Source organism: Dermacentor variabilis, chromosome 7, assembly GCF_050947875.1.
Source record: "Dermacentor variabilis isolate Ectoservices chromosome 7, ASM5094787v1, whole genome shotgun sequence".
Lineage (NCBI taxonomy): Eukaryota > Metazoa > Arthropoda > Arachnida > Ixodida > Ixodidae > Dermacentor > Dermacentor variabilis.
Window position 1 is genome coordinate 139962794 of NC_134574.1, and position 18541 is coordinate 139981334.

General features: G+C 52.2%; 1 protein-coding gene across 5 annotated transcripts in view; it reads left to right on the forward strand.

Moving 5' to 3' along the window:
- smg (sterile alpha motif domain containing protein 4 smaug) overlaps positions 1-18541 on the forward strand; it is a 129702-nt gene that overhangs the window by 77045 nt on the left and 34116 nt on the right. For all 5 annotated transcript variants that reach the window (XM_075699416.1, XM_075699418.1, XM_075699417.1 and 2 more), the window contains one exon: positions 17755-18137. In XM_075699416.1, the coding sequence (XP_075555531.1) occupies positions 17805-18137 (333 nt within the window). In that variant the 5' untranslated portion in view covers positions 17755-17804. The remainder of the gene's footprint in view (positions 1-17754; positions 18138-18541) is intronic.

Below are 18541 nucleotides of genomic sequence, written 5' to 3' on the forward strand. Positions count from 1 at the left end.
GTTCGTTCGTTCGTTCGTTCGTTCGTTCGTTCGTTCGTTCGTTCGTTCGTTCGTTCGTTCGTTCGTTCGTTCGTTCGTTCGTTCGTTCGTTCGTTCGTTCGTTCGTTCGTTCGTTCGTTCGTTCGTTCGTTCGTTCGTTCGTTCGTTCGTTCGTTCGTTCGTTCGTTCGTTCGTTCGTTCGTTCGTTCGTTCGTTCGTTCGTTCGTTCGTTCGTTCGTTCGTTCGTTCGTTCGTTCGTTCGTTCGTTCGTTCGTTCGTTCGTTCGTTCGTTCGTTCGTTCGTTCGTTCGTTCGTTCGTTCGTTCGTTCGTTCGTTCGTTCGTTCGTTCGTTCGTTCGTTCGTTCGTTCGTTCGTTCGTTCGTTCGTTCGTTCGTTCGTTCGTTCGTTCGTTCGTTCGTTCGTTCGTTCGTTCGTTCGTTCGTTCGTTCGTTCGTTCGTTCGTTCGTTCGTTCGTTCGTTCGTTCGTTCGTTCGTTCGTTCGTTCGTTCGTTCGTTCGTTCGTTCGTTCGTTCGTTCGTTCGTTCGTTCGTTCGTTCGTTCGTTCGTTCGTTCGTTCGTTCGTTCGTTCGTTCGTTCGTTCGTTCGTTCGTTCGTTCGTTCGTTCGTTCGTTCGTTCGTTCGTTCGTTCGTTCGTTCGTTCGTTCGTTCGTTCGTTCGTTCGTTCGTTCGTTCGTTCGTTCGTTCGTTCGTTCGTTCGTTCGTTCGTTCGTTCGTTCGTTCGTTCGTTCGTTCGTTCGTTCGTTCGTTCGTTCGTTCGTTCGTTCGTTCGTTCGTTCGTTCGTTCGTTCGTTCGTTCGTTCGTTCGTTCGTTCGTTCGTTCGTTCGTTCGTTCGTTCGTTCGTTCGTTCGTTCGTTCGTTCGTTCGTTCGTTCGTTCGTTCGTTCGTTCGTTCGTTCGTTCGTTCGTTCGTTCGTTCGTTCGTTCGTTCGTTCGTTCGTTCGTTCGTTCGTTCGTTCGTTCGTTCGTTCGTTCGTTCGTTCGTTCGTTCGTTCGTTCGTTCGTTCGTTCGTTCGTTCGTTCGTTCGTTCGTTCGTTCGTTCGTTCGTTCGTTCGTTCGTTCGTTCGTTCGTTCGTTCGTTCGTTCGTTCGTTCGTTCGTTCGTTCGTTCGTTCGTTCGTTCGTTCGTTCGTTCGTTCGTTCGTTCGTTCGTTCGTTCGTTCGTTCGTTCGTTCGTTCGTTCGTTCGTTCGTTCGTTCGTTCGTTCGTTCGTTCGTTCGTTCGTTCGTTCGTTCGTTCGTTCGTTCGTTCGTTCGTTCGCTCGCTCGCTCGCTCGCTCGCTCGCTCGCTCGCTCGCTCGCTCGCTCGCGTTCACTTAAATTGACAATAATCGTCGATAGTTTCTGCACAGCTTTAACTTTTTTTTTCGTTTGCTGTTGCACCATCGATTATAGCAATTGTACTTTCACCACCGGTCGCCGCGGCGCGAGCAGGGACTGCCACGCTGCGGGTTTGATGACGCGGCAGCGGACGACAGAGCCGCGACGAGCGAACGGATAACTGGCGGTAAGCGTGCGAGAGCAACGTGCCGAGGCGCCGCATGTCACCCGTTCGTTCCGCCCGTGTTCCCGCAGTCTCCCTGAGAAAGATAACTGCCAGCTGCGAGCGCCCTCGCTCATTCTGGTCTATATAGACCCGCGCTGGACGAAGTTCCGGGATCGCGCCTGTGGTGCGTCTTGGTGCAGGCACGGAGCAGGGCCCGCGCCAACCTTGCCTGCCTGTCTTCCGAAGAGACCGACCGGCCTTTGGTGTGCCGATCTCTCTTCCGCCTCCTCCTCGGACAGCCACCATTGTCCTTCTCTTTCCAATGGCGCGCCTCCGAAGAACGGGGCTTTGGCGAGAAGACAAGGTCCGCCGAGGCCAGCACGCAGTGGTGCACCGATCTGCGACGCGGTGTGAGGAAGGAAGGAAGGGAAAAAGGAAGAGAGAGATTGCGGACGGAAGAGAAAACGAAAGAAAGGAGGCGGGGAAACCGGACGTGCCGGCTCGCTCGCAGACAGGCTTTTCTTTCTTCGTTTTCCCTTTTCTTCCTCTCTCTTTGCGTGCTTCCTTACTTTTATTTTTTTTTTTCTGGTTCGATCGAGGACGCGACACACTGTCTTCTTTCTGTCTTCTCCTGAGGCCCCCATGCACCTTAGAGTTATGTTGTTATTTTTTTTTTTTTTTGCGGAAAAATTTCTAAAGAGAACCTCGGCGTTGGTGTCGTCTAGACGGGAGCTGCAAATGTGTACACGGCTTTGTGCTGCTTTGCAAACTGATCATTTTCAAACAAAGTGTCGCGTTGTATACGCGTGAGCAATTGTGCGTGTTGCACACAGTACTACGACTGTCTTCCCGTGTTTAGGAATATACACATCGATGCCGGCCGCGGCCGTCCGCATTCCAGGTGGGGGGAGTGGGGGGGGTGGAGGGGGAAGGTAGAAAACGCTGTTCATTTGCATCTCCAATACTCCAGTCGTCTTTTACTATATTCTCCGCCGCAGATTCTTTAAGCTCTCCTTTATAGACGCCATCGCCGCCGGAGTTCGATGTTACCTCTGGTGATATTTAGGCGGCGGCAAACTCTACGGCGGCGGCGGCTGCAGGCCACATCGCGTCGTGTTTTTTATTACTTCCTTTTTTTGATGAAGTGCGCCGCTCGCAGCCGTTATACGCCCGCAGTCTCGCTGGCAGGCCGGCTGCTTGGCTTCGCCGAAGCATAGTGGTAGTCCTTGGCGGGGCCTGCGTGCTCACCGACGCCGCCGCCTTGACGCTCCAGCGTCCGGCGTCGTATAGACACGTCCGCGCGCCTGCCGGCGGGCATTCTTCTTTCTTTTTCGCTGCACGTACAACCGTGCTGCTGCTGCTGCGGCCACTGAGTGCAGCGAGCGAAGAAACGGCTCTAGCGCGCTCTCTCTCTCTCTTACCGCTTTCTTGTGATTTGTTTTCCCGCCACGCGTTTCCTGCGCGCCCGACCGCGCTGGCGGCCGATCTTATAATACGCGGGTCCTCCGGCCGTATGGTAATTAAGCATGCGAGACCCGCTGCCATGCGAGGCTCTCGCCCCGCTATGCGCGCCGAGGTCGCGCGCGCTAAGGGAACGCGAGACTCGCTGGCCGCGCCGGGAGCTGCTTTTGTGGCGAACCGGTCAGCAGCCGGACCCGCGCGCAGCGGCCGCGCAGCCAAGTTAGTCCCGTGGTCACGTGGCGCACTTTCTTCTTCGGTGACGATCGGCCGAAGGTTCGTTCGTGCGTGGCAGGCAGGCAGCGCGGCTCGATGTTTTTTTTTTTTTCTTTCGGAAAGCCCCCGCGGCCGCCGCCGCCGGTCCTGGAATGCGTTGCTTATGGCACACTGTAAACCCGGATAAAGCGAATTACCCTTTAAACCGATCGAGCGAGCTCCTGCTTTCACCTTGTTCTCGTTTTGCTCATGCGGGTGAGCACGGAGACGGGGAAGGGGGGTGGGGGGAGGATAGCTCCTGCACTGCATTTGTGGTGGGCGAATTGCCCTTTATACCAATTGAGCGCGCGACACTTAACTGACCGGTACTGATGTAAAATACCGTGCACTAAACCGAATATCGCCCGATGTTTCTTTTAAATTTTGTCTAAATTTTGTCTAAATTTTGTCTAAATATCGGTTCTCAGAACGAGCCTCGCGCTATACTCGGGTGTGTGATAGGAATGCAACGTGTTTCATTTTTTTTCCCGAATTTTCTATTTTCCTTTTTTTTTTTTGTGGTGCTTGAAACCGCAGCGAGCTAAACTACTAGGCCCCACCACGGCAGCCACTGCGTATGCGAAACCGTTTTCGAACACGCGCACTCGAGGACGGCCTTTCCGTGTTCTGTTGTGTCGCGGGAACTTCTGCCTTCCAGTCACCTTGATAGCATGGACGACGACGTTCTCGGCGACAGTGACAAAGACGTCAGCAGTGACCTCGGGTACATTGCGCACGTACTCGGTCTTTTACTGTGTTTTTGCGACTGCAGTTCGCTGTATAGCGATGAACAAAGCGCCCTGCGCGCATCCGCTTTTGCGCATCGCTTTGCCCTTTCTTTGCGGCGTCACTTTGAGTTATAATTGCAATTTTTTGCTTCTTCAGAGACCGGAAGTTCGCCCTCGCGTTATCTTCCTGGTTAGCGTTGTTTACTGCAAGTATGGTAATTTCCTCACAACGAACTGGACATTGGGTACGATCGACTTTGCTTTCGGTTTGTAAAATGTGTAACGAACCGATGCATGTTTTTTTTTTTTTTGATGTGATAGACAAACTAACATGTTGCCCCGTTGCCTGTTCTCCTAGCTAACAGGCTCGGACCAGGAAATTCATTATGCGAGTGACCGGGAAATTGATTATGCAGTGCAGAAAGCGAATAAACTGTTGTGCGCGCCCGCTGCCAGCACGATAAGTCGCAAAGTGCAGTGGGACAGGCCTATCCGCAATCTCGCCCGTCTAGAACGCTCATAGTGACGCTGTGAAAAAGTTCGAGGCACAGGCAAATATAAACTAGCTGCCTGTAGACCGTTTTCGCGAGGGCGCCTCCATTTTGCGATCACAGCGCCGTCTACCGTCCGGCGCCATGCTGGTATGTGGGGTCGCGGTGAAGGGTGCACAGCGAACGCGCTATTGACCACGAGCGGCTAGCTTTCTCGTTTCTCCTGAAAAGTCTCAAGCAGCTTTTTCAGCTTTTTTTTTTTTTTTTTTACGATTGGGAAACTATATGGTTAAAGCGTATCGTTGCTAAACTTTGAGCTTCGATATAGCCGCAATATGGAATAGCGACGGGCCTATAGAAGGCGTTGGCACAGGTCCGATCGAAACAGGGGGCGTGTCAAGTCTGAACATTGTCGATACGTAACATATGCGTGCAACGGGCCATTATCGTGTGCTTATATATCCTTGACCTCTATTAAGGTATCACTCAGGTGAAAACAATCGGACGTGCGTGTATCCGTCTTCGATGCGGGTATGCCGCCCTAGCGTACATCCCAATCCAGGTAACTAGCGAGAAGCTCCGAGGAAACAAGCTTTTTTTTTTTTTTTTTTTTTGCTAGTGGTCGTGCTCTTAATGCTTTCGCGGTACGATTTTTCGAAGTATTGTTTACCTATCACCCTGGCCTCGACTTTTACCAAATTAAGAAGTGTAATATAACTCGACCGGAATTAAGGGCCGTTAGCGTGGAACTTCCTCGATGAAACGACCTGTTGACAGGGGTCGCGGACATGCTGCGGTAAAGCAGACGCACCCGTCTTGTTGAAAGAACATGCGCACTATTTGAGGTCTCGAGTGGTGTCTACGCTAGGGCACGTGGCCCAATCGAGAGAGCTGAAGAACGAATGACTATATTTATCAATCAATCAGTCAATCTCTATCAATCAATATGTGACAGCAACTTTATTTTCTGAAGTAATAAGAGGTAATGCAGCGTGCGATGCGCCGGTCGGCCAGACAGCACGACTGCCAGATTTGGAACCACGGGAAAGCCCATGCGAACTACGGGGGTGGCCGGCACACGGTAGGCATGACCTTTGGTTACGGAGCGACAAACAACACCGCCTCCATTTTTTCTTCGTCGGCACTTGCTGTTCTTATAATACGTGCCCCGGTCAACTTCCACCAGAACGTTGGTTGCCAAGCGTGGTAATCTTGCAACACATTTGAACAAAATAAATTTAATGCGCGTGCACGAAGAAATAAAGTTGAGTTCATCCATTCGCAGTAGTTGACCGACTCGGAATGGGCACCTTTCGTTCGTGTCCCAGTTTAATCACGAGTGCCGCGTTCGGTGACGTGCGCGCACTGGAAACAATCTTCTGACGAACGTAGTACACGCGACGAGGCTGGTGGCGTCAGTCAAGACCTACCTTTCTGTTTGTGCTGGCAATCCAAAGCCGACACTTGTCTGCAACCGCAGCGGCGGGGCCCACGGAGTCGCCTCGGCTCCGGCTGCAAAGTTAACTTTGCAGCCGATACAGAACTGTGGTGGCCCGTTGACCTTGAGGCATCCGACATCGCAGCAATCATACACGGAACACGTTAGAATCGCACTAGTCGTTAGTCGCACTAAGGGATAACGGGTGGGCTGACTTGATATGAAACTTGTTCTTTATCTTTCCTTCAAGGTGCTTGCAGAGGAGATACCTTTTTTTCTGGCTAGTTGGCGACGTAGTGCGGCATGCTCAATCACGAAACATTGCGGCGACACTCGGTCATGCTCAGTCATACTCATTTAAAAGGCGAGATTGAGAGTTAGTGGTGAAGGGTGTAAGTAGACGGGGCTATGGGAACGGTATGCGAGTGCCGGGGTGAGCGTGAGTTGACATGCGTAAGTATAGAACGCGCGAGTGAGTGCCTGCTAGAGTGAGTAGAAGCGAATGGTGTCTGGGGTTCTTCATCGGCCCCCGTAGCGCATTGCACGAGCGGTTCTCTCCCCCCCTCCCCCCTCCCCTTTAGCGCATTGCACGAGCCCCTTCACGAGCTGACGTTTCGACGAGGGGAACTCGTGTTCTCTTCGTCTGCGTCAGCGTCGTCTTCCTCTGATGAAGCAAAAGGCCACACATGTCGAGTTCTTGGCTCCGGCCGGGGGCTGCCCTTATTCCTCTCCTGCTGTCGATTACTTGACTTCTTCCTCTTCCTCCTCCTCCTCTCTGTGACGCATTGGCCCTGTTTCCGCACGTTGCACCTTTGCAGCATCTTGAAGGGCCGACTCCGATGTGTAAAAGCGTAATGTTATTCCCGCTGAAGCGGCCTCACCGAACCAATATAAGGAAGCTCTCGCGAGTGAACCCAGAGAGCGCCGCTCGCAAAACGTTTTCGACGACGCTCGCACGCGTTCCGGTTCTATGGCTGGAGGACACCGTCGCGTGTCTGCGTCGCATACCTTACGCGCGCTATCGACATTCACGCGCACACAATGTCGGTTGTTTAAGTCTCCAGCGCGCTTGCCTCTAATGTACCCGTCGCCGGCCTCGACGAGAAATTAAATTCACTATGGTCCTTGAGGAACGTGGCGGCGGGTTTGTCGACTGTGCACGCCGCCGCCGCGGCGACTGAGCATGCGCGGTTTTCTTGCCGCGCATGCGCAGGCGATGTTGCCTGTGGCAGTTTGTAACGCTATGCTATATACAGTGCTCTATGTGTGATAAAGAGAAGATTGCACTGCATGCAAAAAAAAAAAAAAAGGGAAGGAACTGAAAGATGCTCGCACTGCTGTTTCCGAATGTACATTTTTCTTTTTCAACTCGAAAAGCGACTATAAATTGGGCGTAAATTTGGGGAGCATAAAATTCAATTAAATGCAATCCTCCCGGACTTGCTGCTGCTGTCTAGCCGAACAGCTCACGTGGAGGACAGCACTACCGTCTTCGCTACCTTTACCGGTGTCCCACGGCGGACGGCCTTGTTTTCTACGAAGTTACTCGGTGATAAAATGAAGGCAAACCTAAATGTCCTCATTGCAACAAATGTACTTCGTCAGTACCACATTTTCTTTAATAAAGCAAGCCTTTCTACGCCTACTTTTCTTTGGTGTGGCGGTTTGGCGCACCTGCTCCGTCGGTCTTCCGCCGAGTAAAGTCCTGTTTAATGTTGCACTACATATCCCACTCCAGGATCGACCTGCTCTAGCCAGCGTGCGGACACTGGTTACGGTGTCATATATAGCAAAGCCGGGCCTCCGATCCCGGGTTATGTATAATGCGCGGTCACGTGGTGGGGTGTCTCTGCGCACAAAATGTGATCAGTGGCGTAGCATTTGTTTAAACCCTTCACGAAAAAGCTTTGCTGCTCACATGTCGGTTGCATCTGCATGTCTCTTTCTTCCGCCCAAGAAAGCGAGACAAAGAAGCTTGAAGTGTGAGATAGCTGCTATAGGCTTCCGTCGGGCTCACTAGACAATTCGACCTAGTTGGCTTGTGCCCAATACCAATTGATAGAGAGAGAGAGGGAGAGGGCAAATGATAACTGAAAGGCAGGGAGGTTAAGCAGGACTCTGCCCGGTTGGCTACCCTACACTGGGGAAAATGGGAGGGAAATAACATAGTTACTGGGTGTGCGCCCGTTCGCAGCCAGTCCTGCAGAATGGATGTCCCGCTGCGACTCAAGGGGTATGAGGGTTTAAATGTATTTACATATGTGTTGTTCCCCTGCGCGCATATGCGCGTCTCAACAACACTCTTTCCTCGACAGGCATCTACAAATCGCGTCCGTCCTCGTGGCGCTGCTAACAGCCGCAGGCGACGAGACTTAGCTCGTGTTATTCCCTACTGCTGCTGCTACTACCTCGCTAACTGAAGCAAGCTTTTGCATCATTTATATTTCGACGTTGCGTTGGATCTTCCTTTGCTTTCGTTTTCCTTTTCTTTTTTTTTAACCCGTTCGGAGAAAGTGGGTTTGACCTCCCTGCGTCTTTCGATAGTGTTTCAGTGGACCAGGTCACCACTGACGCCACTGATCACCTGGCGAAAAGACGTTCTCACTTCTTCTTTTACGTTGATCAGTATCGCAGAAGCCCGGCGCGCGCGGCCTGACCTGTTGTGCCGTGCGTGCCTGCCACCTTGCATCGCTAACCACGCCGCACCTCAGCAGAAAGGCGCGCCTCGTTTTTTGTTCGGTTTGCGCCGGGCGCTTCTCCCGAATCGCGGATGATGTGTGTCGTTTGAATTTCCTCGTGCGCGCGTCCCCGTACTAGGCCGCGCTGGGTGTCGTTTCACGTATATCTCTCTTTCCACGTCGACGGTGCACGCCGATGCCCCGGCATTTATTGAATCTTGCGCGCTTGCGCGTGCGCGCCCGATCGCCTCTTTCGTGCCCGTTTCTCCTCCTTTCCGGCCCGCCGCGATTACGGTGCTCGCCCCGGCGACCCAGGCGCGGCCGTCGGCCGCCCCCCCCCCTCCCGTCCTCCCCTACCGCACTCGACCGAATTTCTTCGCTCTGCGAGGTCGGTTTCACTGCGTCCGCCGGCCGCCTCGGTGGCTCACTTTCCCGCTGCCGCCCCCCCCAAAAAATAGAGAAAGCCAACGGGGAAGTGGCCTCTTCCGAGGTGGAAGGGGTCGGCTCGACCTGCTTCCTCCCTCCGCCCAGACCCCCTCGGCTCCTTCCTCTTCTTCTTCCTCGTCGCTTGCTGCTGTGGCGCGAACACGCGTGAGGCCAAGCGTCTCCGCGTCAGCGGACCGCGGCGCCCGCTCGAGCGCTCGCTCGCTCGGCGCTGTTGCGTCGTTGCTCCGTCACACTCGCGGGTGGTGCTTACGCACCACCGTCGTCAGCGTTGCGGCGGCGGCGGCGAAAGTGGCGGGTGGCGGAGGCGAAGGGGCGTTTAACGTCGTCGTTGACGTTGTTTGGCGGCGATAGTAGGCTAGCGCTGTTCTCCCGGAACAATGATCGTGCGCGTTTCGGCGGTGCATTATACACACGACTACGCGATTGCGTCACTAACACCCAACCCCCTCCCCTTCCTTCCCCCCCTCTCCTCGTCCTCCAGTACGCGCCGTCCGCGGTGTCGTGTTGTTGACGGAAGCGACAGAAGGTGCCAGGGACCGAACGTACGGACGTACGCGGTCGACTTTTTTATCAGCCGTGCGACGTGCGTAGTCACGCTTCTGATGTGGGGCAGCGAGGCGCACACTCGCTCGTGTATGTGTACGACATAACGCGGACGGCGTTTGCCCCCCCCCCCCCTCGCACAATCTTCGACATAGCGCAGGCTGTGTGTAGGCTCTGCCTTGTGGCGGCGGGAGCGGCCGCCCGTCGTCATAGCCGAGGTTCGCGTGCTTCGACTGCATGCACGGTGTCGCAACGGCTGCCTCAGAAGTGCGCGATGTAATTGAGCCACGGTTAACTGAGCACCTACCTCGCCGTGCCAATGAGCGCGTGAAAAGACAGTGGACACTCAAGAGTAGGGCAGATCGTGCGGAAAGAAGTGAGGTGCGTTTGTTTCAAAGTGAAGCTTTCGTTGGTCGAATTCCTTCACTGGACTTTCGCCGGCCGCGGCTGCTGGCCGAACCGCCATTTTAAGAAAACTGTGTGCCCCGTTTGCGACGTCGTAATGGCGGCTCCTGGGACATGACGAAGCGGCAACCACTGTACCTGCGGTCAAAGACCGCGTGACGGCGTGTGCTCCGTCCGCCCTTGCCGTCGTCTCATTGCGCTGTGGCACTGCTGCTGTTTTAATTCCTTCGCGATCTGTGTGATTCGTCATCATCATCATCATCATCGTCAGCCTATTATGTCCACTGCAGGGCGAAGGCTTCTCCCTGCAATCTCCAATCACCCCTGTCATGCGCCAACCGATTCCAGCTAGCGCCCGCGAAATTCCTAATTTCATCGCCCCGCCTATTCTTCTGCCGTCCTCGACTGCGCTTCCTTCCTCTTGGTACCCATTCTGTAACCCTAATGGTCCAACGGTTATCTAACCTGCGCATTACATTACCCGATTCGTATGTCGTCGGCATTTTCTGTTTGGTCGCTAAGCGTCTCCCGTCTATACCCGTTTTCGTTTGTGCGCGACGAAGCGAGAGCTTCCGCATTGTTGGCGACAGCATTGTATTTATTTGCTTTGAAACGTAATGTGAATTTTATAGTCCTCTAATTGAGAATGCTTTCGAACACTTGATTTTTTATGTATTTTTCGCAGGCTGCTTAGAACACTGTGTAACTTAAACTGTGAGGCTTAATGTACGGAAGCACCGTTGGCTAGAGGGACGCTGTAGTGGACGACTCTGGATGAATTTTTGACCGCTTGGAAAGGAAGCAAGAAAAAGAAAGTTTACGAATATTCTTTTCCGCTAGAGTGCGCAGCCCGGCAGTGCGAGGAGCTGACACTGGATAAGGGTTTGCTTTCGTCATGCGTCCAAGTAGCCGCATAGCCGATTTCGCATCTCCGAACATTGTCAATACCTCAGAGGATTGTCGAGAAATGCAGAGAAACTTGCCCCTTATATATACAGGGTGTTTCAGCTAACTTTAGCCAGAGCTTAAAAAACATGCCGATGCACTCCAAGACGACGCGGCGAAATACACTTTTTTCACGTTTGTATGCAGCGCGCCAGGTTATATTTTGTATTTTGCTTAATTAGACAAATAATCAAGATTAATTAACCAGCTTGTGCCAACCAACCTGTGCTGCGACCCTCGCGGCTGAGGCGGACACGAGAGTTCGTCTCTACTTTTAAGCGTGGAAGCTTCGACAGGCTGCATCATTGGCAGCAGCGACGGCACAGTAAACACCTATTAAACTTCTGACGCAACGAAGTTAGGCAAAAAAAATTCCAATCCGAAAGTTTGCAGAGCGCTTTGCAAAACGTCCGATTAGGCAGTTTATGTCCTTCCATCTGTTAAGTATTAGTGTTTTTCAGCTTACTCCGGATGCCCGCAAATTACGCGAGCGATGTTGAATTCCGCCCCCATGGGAATGGGACCACCGGGGCCGGGACACGAGCCCGCGACCTCAGTGCCTTAACGGCGTAAGCCACCGAGTCGACGCGGCGGCTTATAGAAGTAGCCTCAATTTTCGTATGGGCAAAAGACTCCGAAGGTGTACGCATTTCCTCTTGGGTTCACCGAGTAGTCGAACCCCCCCCGGTGTCCTTCCTCACAGTGGTCGACTGACGGGGTCCGCCCGGATGACGTCAGTCGAAACGCACGTTGCGATGTTTACGAACGTGGCATGCAATGCGGCCTGTAGCCGAGCTGTAAGACTGCTCGCGCTTGAATTAAGGTTGTTGGGCAGTGTCCCTTTCCTTCCCACCCTCTCTCTCTCTCTGGGCAGCCGCCGTCTCGCCGCGCCAGCTTAGCTCGGTGCGCATACCTTGCAGTTTCTAACGGAGCGTGGCAGGGCAAGGACGTCGGCTGAAGGAAGGAAGGCCTTGACGCCGGCGAGCCGATGCTGCATGCATGCTGGCCGCCGTCGCTCGCGGGGGCCTTTTTTTATTTTGTGCGTTTGTATTCTTGCTTGTTTTTTTTTTTTTTGCTTGCGTTTATACTGCGACGGCAGTTAAACGAGTCTACTGACGCATATATTTTCGAAGGAACACCACCTTGCACCTGTCTCGCGCGTTCTTTTTTTTTTTAATAAGCACGGCACCTGGCAAGCACGTAAGTTGGGCGGTGCGAGATTAAATTTTGATTCGATGCCGAAGTCGGTCGCGAGAACGGCCGGACTCGGCGGCGTCGTCGTCGACGTGGGGGTGACGTCATGGCACAGGGCGAAATTTGCTGACGTTGCATGGCGATGTGGCTAGGCGTGATGGCGTCGCTCGGAGAAAAGCAAATGGGATCGCCGCGCGTTTCGCTCTTTCTCTTTTTCTTTCTTTAGCTTTCAGGTGTGGCAACTGCAGGGATATCGCTGGAACGGAGCGAGACTGCGGCATGGCGTCATGACGCACCCATCTCCCGAATACGGAAACCGAAACTAACCCGTAATAAAGTATATAGTAAATTATTTGGGGTGCACCGATACTCTTCACTATTTTGCCGGTGTATTAAAGGGTTTGTACCTTTGATTAACGCGAAAGAAATGACGAGGCTGGAAATGTCATCTGAGTGCTCCGCTTAGTTGCTATTTTGAAAGCAATGTAGCTTGTCATTCACTGAATAGACAAATTGACAAGTAGTTTATTTTGTGGTAAAAAAAAAACACAGAACGGAGGAGGTGGGACTGTCTCCGACAATCGAGAAAAAGGCGTCGAAAATGCGAGTACTCCTTCAAAGGAGTACTTTCAAGGAGTTTCCGCACTCAGCATATGGATGTGCCACCACGTCATGGTACACTGGCTCGCTTTGTGCCTGCGATAGCTTCGACTACCATACGCGAACACCGCTAGAAGGAGTGCGCAGCGCTGCACTTCTTTCCTTTTCGGTTTTATGGGCACCGTCATCATACCTAGCTTACTGCTATATGTAACGTCAGCAAATGTCACCGTGTCATGACGTCGCGATGGCGTCGATGACGCCGGGTGCGCCATTTTGAAAGCGCCATTCAGTGTCAAAATAAAATATCGTAACGCGTTTCCCGAACTTCGTACGTACGAAGTACCATTTCGCCTACGACAAGCGTGCGATATTGTACAACTTCAAAAATATGTCGACGACCTTTGAAAGATTCGTCAAAGGGTGGCACGTTTGCAGCGATATTACGCGTCGATAACTTTTATTGCGGTAGCAAGTGTATGGACATTACAAGCGGATTTCAGCCGTCGGCGTTGCCGTGATGTTCCGTATAAAGTCCAAGATGGATGACCGCGTGGGAGCGTCCCATACGCGGTTGATGCTAGTGAAAGCGTGCGAAGGTGAGCCGAGGATGGTGGCTCGATCTCGCGCGCGCAAGGCACCAGGGAGGGGGCGTTCTACACCGGCTGCGGGGCGATTGAAAGATTGGTGGAAGTAGGGAAACAAAAAAAAAAAAAAACGTACAAGTATGATAACAAAGTTCACAATAGGGGGTCAGAAAATTTGGTTATGGGAATTCATCGTGGTTTTTTTTTTCATCCTTTTTAGTGATTTTTCTTTTTTATCCTAGGTAGGACAATATGCAGTATAATGGCAAGTGCGTGGTGGCGCAACCCACCGCGCCATTCCAAAGGGGTCACTCATAGCATCCATCCATCCATCGGCTGTGCATGGCCGCGTGGGCCCTATCTTAAAGGGACCTACGATGAGTACAGAATTTAGGCGCGCCGGGGGCTGATAGCTTTCTGTGTGCTATGTTCTCGCCGCTTCGCGTCGAAGCGAGGGGCAGCACGAATGTCAGTTCGTATTCCGCTGCTGCTGCCGCTCTGCCTGACGCCATTGCTTTGCCAGCGAGTGTCCGCGGTCATCGAGTGCTACGTCTGTGACATCATGCTTGTTAATTTAGTTAGTAAGCGAATGTTTGCTAGTTTACACGACCGATAAAAGTACCATCCCTAATGTGTTAATTTTGGCCGGTGAGTGCTTGTCTGAAGAGAACGAGTAAAAGCGCAAACAACGACACATGACCGAGGCAGACGAAGTGCTTCGTCTGTTTCAGTCACGTCGCTTTGTTTGTGCTGTTACTCGTTTACTATCCTAACTTCCTGTAGCTGTCGCAGTTTGCTGTATCAATCGATGCTTATCCTTTCGGGGGGAAACTGCGACTTCTTTTTTCTTTCTTTTTGTGCAAACAAACTGGCTTACGATTTTGTGGCCTTGTGCTCTTCACATAGTAACTTCAGTCAAGAGCTGTTTAGGAATATGGGGAGATCAAGGGCCAAATCATGGCTGTAGGGTTGGCTCCCTTCCATTACTCAGGCGCACGAGGGTGCAGCATGATGCACAAGGAAAGAAATATCTTGCGTTCGTTATATTCATCGTCTCTGCATGCACGCTTAGCCGCAGCGCGTGCGAGCGGCGTGTGGTCTGGGACGAAACGGCGCTGCTGGTCCGTGTTGCACCACTTGGCAACCTAGCTATGCGAGAAAGCCTACTCAACAGAATACAGCGAATGCCACAGCGTGCCGTAGTTGTGCCATTTTTTTTTTAAAATGCTGCAAATAGCACAAGAAGAAAAAATCGATGCAGAGGAAATGCATTGATAAGGTTATTGTTTATTATGTTTCTGGTTTATGATTATTAAAGATCTTCATGTTCCCTTGCTTTGAATTTTAACTCCTTGGGGCCACAGGGATGTGCGTAGCGCTGTCCATCATTTCTTTCTAGAGAGAAAAAAAAAAAACTTTGCAATGCTAATTCCTACCTCTTTCGTTGAACAGGCCCTATTTATTCCAATTCTTTTCTACCTCAGTCCTCTAGCGAATCTATATCTGTAATGCAATCGTCGATTCATCGGGTGTGATTGCAAGACCGCACAATATTCTTTTTCTCTCAGTTGTAGCTGTCCTAGCTCTTCGCTTCAGTTCCGTAGCCATTATCCGCGAGCTTTGTCCTAAGGACACCCGATTCCCGGTCCGTCACCCATTGCGGACACGTGTCATGTCAACGTTCTCCGTGTTTTAAAGGGACACTAACGTCAAAGATAAAGTCGAGCTAAAAGGATGCATAACTGCTAGAGAACGTCTAAGGTGTCGATATGATCGCGAACAAAGCTTTAGTAATCGAGAAATTGAGGTAAAGGCAGCACACACACGACTTGATGCTCATCCGGGACATTCAAGTACTAGCCCGATGACGTAGGCACTCTTTATTTATAATTCTGTCGCTAGTACTCGAGCATTCGTAATAAAAAGATGATTGCAATGAATTATAAGACGGAAGAAAGTGCGTCTTGTTCACTTCTATACGATTTTTAGGAAGAAAAAAAAATGACTTCTTGACGTTATCCTTCAGAATGACGCAAGCGGTCGAAAGGTTTCGCTTTTCCCTGCGCCGCCCGCGCGCTTTCACGTTTCAGTATAGTTTCGTTATCGCGTGGTGCCGATCTGTTTTTGCTGACTCGGGAAACTTGCACAAACTGGGCAAGTAGCAGAGAATTCCACGTCCATGTGATGTCACGGGATGCCCGACGAGTCCACGCCACTTGACCAAGAGCAGCCGCAGCGGCGAATGTATCGCTCCGTTTCAGTTTCTCCTTTTGCGCAAAAGACCGTATCGCCCTCTGTCGGGCGTCATTTTACTCACCTACGGCAGTAAAGTTCGGTGCTGGCATGTGTAACGTCACCATGCCCGGCTCGGTGGCGGGCGACTCGAATTGCGCTAAAGGTATGCGGACCCTTCAGACGCGATTTTCTCTTAAACCAAGTATTGGCGCGCAACAAACACTCGGTGGTTTCTGGAGTAGTATCTTTTAACAGTCAACGTTGACTTAATATTTGCCCATATTGTCCCTTTAAGAATCGTCATCATCATAATCAAGCCGGGGTTCCGTTTTGGAAATGCGGCGGGTCTCGGTGCCGCCGTTCTTGTGAAGTTATTGTGCTCGAGCCAGGTATATTCAGGTTCCGGTAGTGCTGCTCGCCGCTGGTGTTCTGCGGCGGGAGAGGGGAGGGAGGGGGGGGGGCGATCGGGGGTCGTTCGGAGCGCGCGTTTGGTTGCGCCGCGCGCTCCTAACAGCGATCCCCGATCGCGCCCCAGGTCTGGAGCCCACCTGGTGTTGGTGCAAAACTTATGTAAATAAATGTTTTTCAGGCAGAGACAGAGAGTCTGGTATGCTTGGCCATTCGGATTAGCTAAGGTCCTGAAGGTGTACAGCACGAAAGCGACAGACAGACAGACAGACAGACAGACAGACAGACAGACAGACAGACAGACAGACAGACACACACACACACACACACACACACACACACACACACACACACACACACACACACACACACACACACACACACACACACACACACACACACACACACACACACTCTTATATCGTGACCTGAAGCAGCGTACCGAAACCACAGTTAAACGCTTAGGGAAGAGAAAAGACAACGCAGGCGAGTGTGTTAAAGCAGGTGGTTACGTGAGATAGATAGATAGATAGATAGATAGATAGATAGATAGATAGATAGATAGATAGATAGATAGATAGATAGATAGATAGATAGATACTCTTATATCGCGACCTGAAGCAGCGTACCGAAACCACAGTAAACGCTTAGGGAACGATAAAAGACGATGCAGGCGACTGTGTTAAAGCGGGTGGTTACGTGATATTTGTTCATTCTAGTTATCATTCCAGCTTGGCACCTGTTTGCCGTTGTAGTTGCTGCGATTTCTCCATCCTGGCGAAGTCAGTGCTGCAGCGCCACGTAACATTGAAGATGTGTGGAGAAGTTACCTTGCGGTTTAGGGTTAACTTTTTTCATAGCTTGCGCGTCCGGTGGCCGAGCACGATACACAGGCGAAAATGGTCACCCTGCACGCGTTTTTAGGCCATGGAACGAGGAAAAAAGAAAAACAGTTTAAGCTTGTGCAGGTATGATGGTGATATTTGTTTGAAATGGAATGGCAAACAGCCTGACGAAGAGTGCCTGCTGGATCTCCTGTTCTCTTAATACTTCCTGGTCCAACTCGTGTAATCGAAGGTGTCACGTTCAGGAAGCGAGTAAACATTCGGGACTCTTTGGACACCACACGTACTCATTTCTCTCAATATCGATGCCTCCAACTGTTTCGGCGCTAGAACAGCTGCCGAGCTAAACAGAATCGGTCAAGCTTTTCTTTTTTTTACTGTATTGCATTTATTCACTGGGTTGGTCTGGTTGCTCTTCCTTCTGTGCCCGTGTTGGGGGGACGCAGATACAGGTAATTATTTCATCTTCTGACCAATCGATCTAAGACGAAGGATGATGGTGGATCATGAGACCCGCGTGATACCCGTGACACAAAATTTGTAACTTAGGGTGGCAGGTTGGGCCAGTTGGTATACCATTATGTTGCTAGACAATTTGCCCGAAGCGGCTCTGAAAGCTATCGCTGTAAGGGGAACCATGATGGTGACGATGCCTACAACAGACAGCGCATAATTTTACACAAGAACCTCACTTAACAGCTTCGCTGTAACAGGGAACATCGAATGATGATGATAGACATGGCACAAAATTTGTCCAAAGTGGCTCTCAACGCTATCTCATTCTAAGGGGACATGCACTATGACGACGGTACTCGATGCACAGAATTTGACATGAGCGACCCCGCCTAAGAGCTATCACTGGAGAGGAATAAACCGCGGTAGAGGCATCATCATGTGACATTTGTACTTGTCTGCAGGACCGGGCGGGTCAACCCCGCCTAAGAGCTATCGCTGGAGAGAAATAAACCGGGGCAGGGGAGTCATCAAGTGACCTTTGTATTTTTCTCTTCTGCAGGACCGGGCGGGGCGGCCCCGGCGGGTGCCGCGGTGGCGGGCGGCGGCGGCATGAAGTCGAGCCTGGTCTTCCGGGACCAGGTGGCGGCCATGGGCTCGTGGTTTGAGCTGTGGAACCCGTGCGAGCAGACGGTGGGCCTGTACTCACTGCTGCGCCGGCTGGGCCCGACCCAGGCGCGCTTCCTGGCGCTGGTGCTTGACCGGTCGCTGGCCGACTGTGCCGAGCTGCGCCAACGTGAGCGGCACGCGAATGACCCAGCCTACATCGAGCGGCTTGCGCATGAGCCACGCGACCAGGCTCTGGGCCAACTGCTCGGCCTGCTGCCCTTGCTCGCACCGGGAAACCAGGCAGCCAAGGCGGCCTACCTCAGCCTCATACCGCAGGTGCGTGTACATTGCCCGGTGCCGATGATACCGCAGGTGCGTGTACATTGCCCGGTGCCGATGGTGCGGCCCAAAATTTTTTTCGAGGTGGGGAAGTGGGAGGGTAGGGGCACGTTCTTGACAGGGGAGGGTGAAGAAGGAAAGGGAAAGCTGGGCAGGCCGCATACTAATACAAATTTCAGGGGAAGAGAGGCACATGCCCGGTGCATGGCCGACTGTGTGCCATATCGTGGCGGGTGCAAAGATGGGGTGAGCTGAGATGGCTGGTTGTTTCATGTGCGCTGTCACCCCCCCCCCCCCCCCCCAGTTTTGGAGGTCACGTTAGCTCCCTTCATCACGCCGGCGTTGACACAGCGAGGGTTAAGGTTGCCGGGTGGATTGCGGGGTGAGCGGAGGCCACAGAG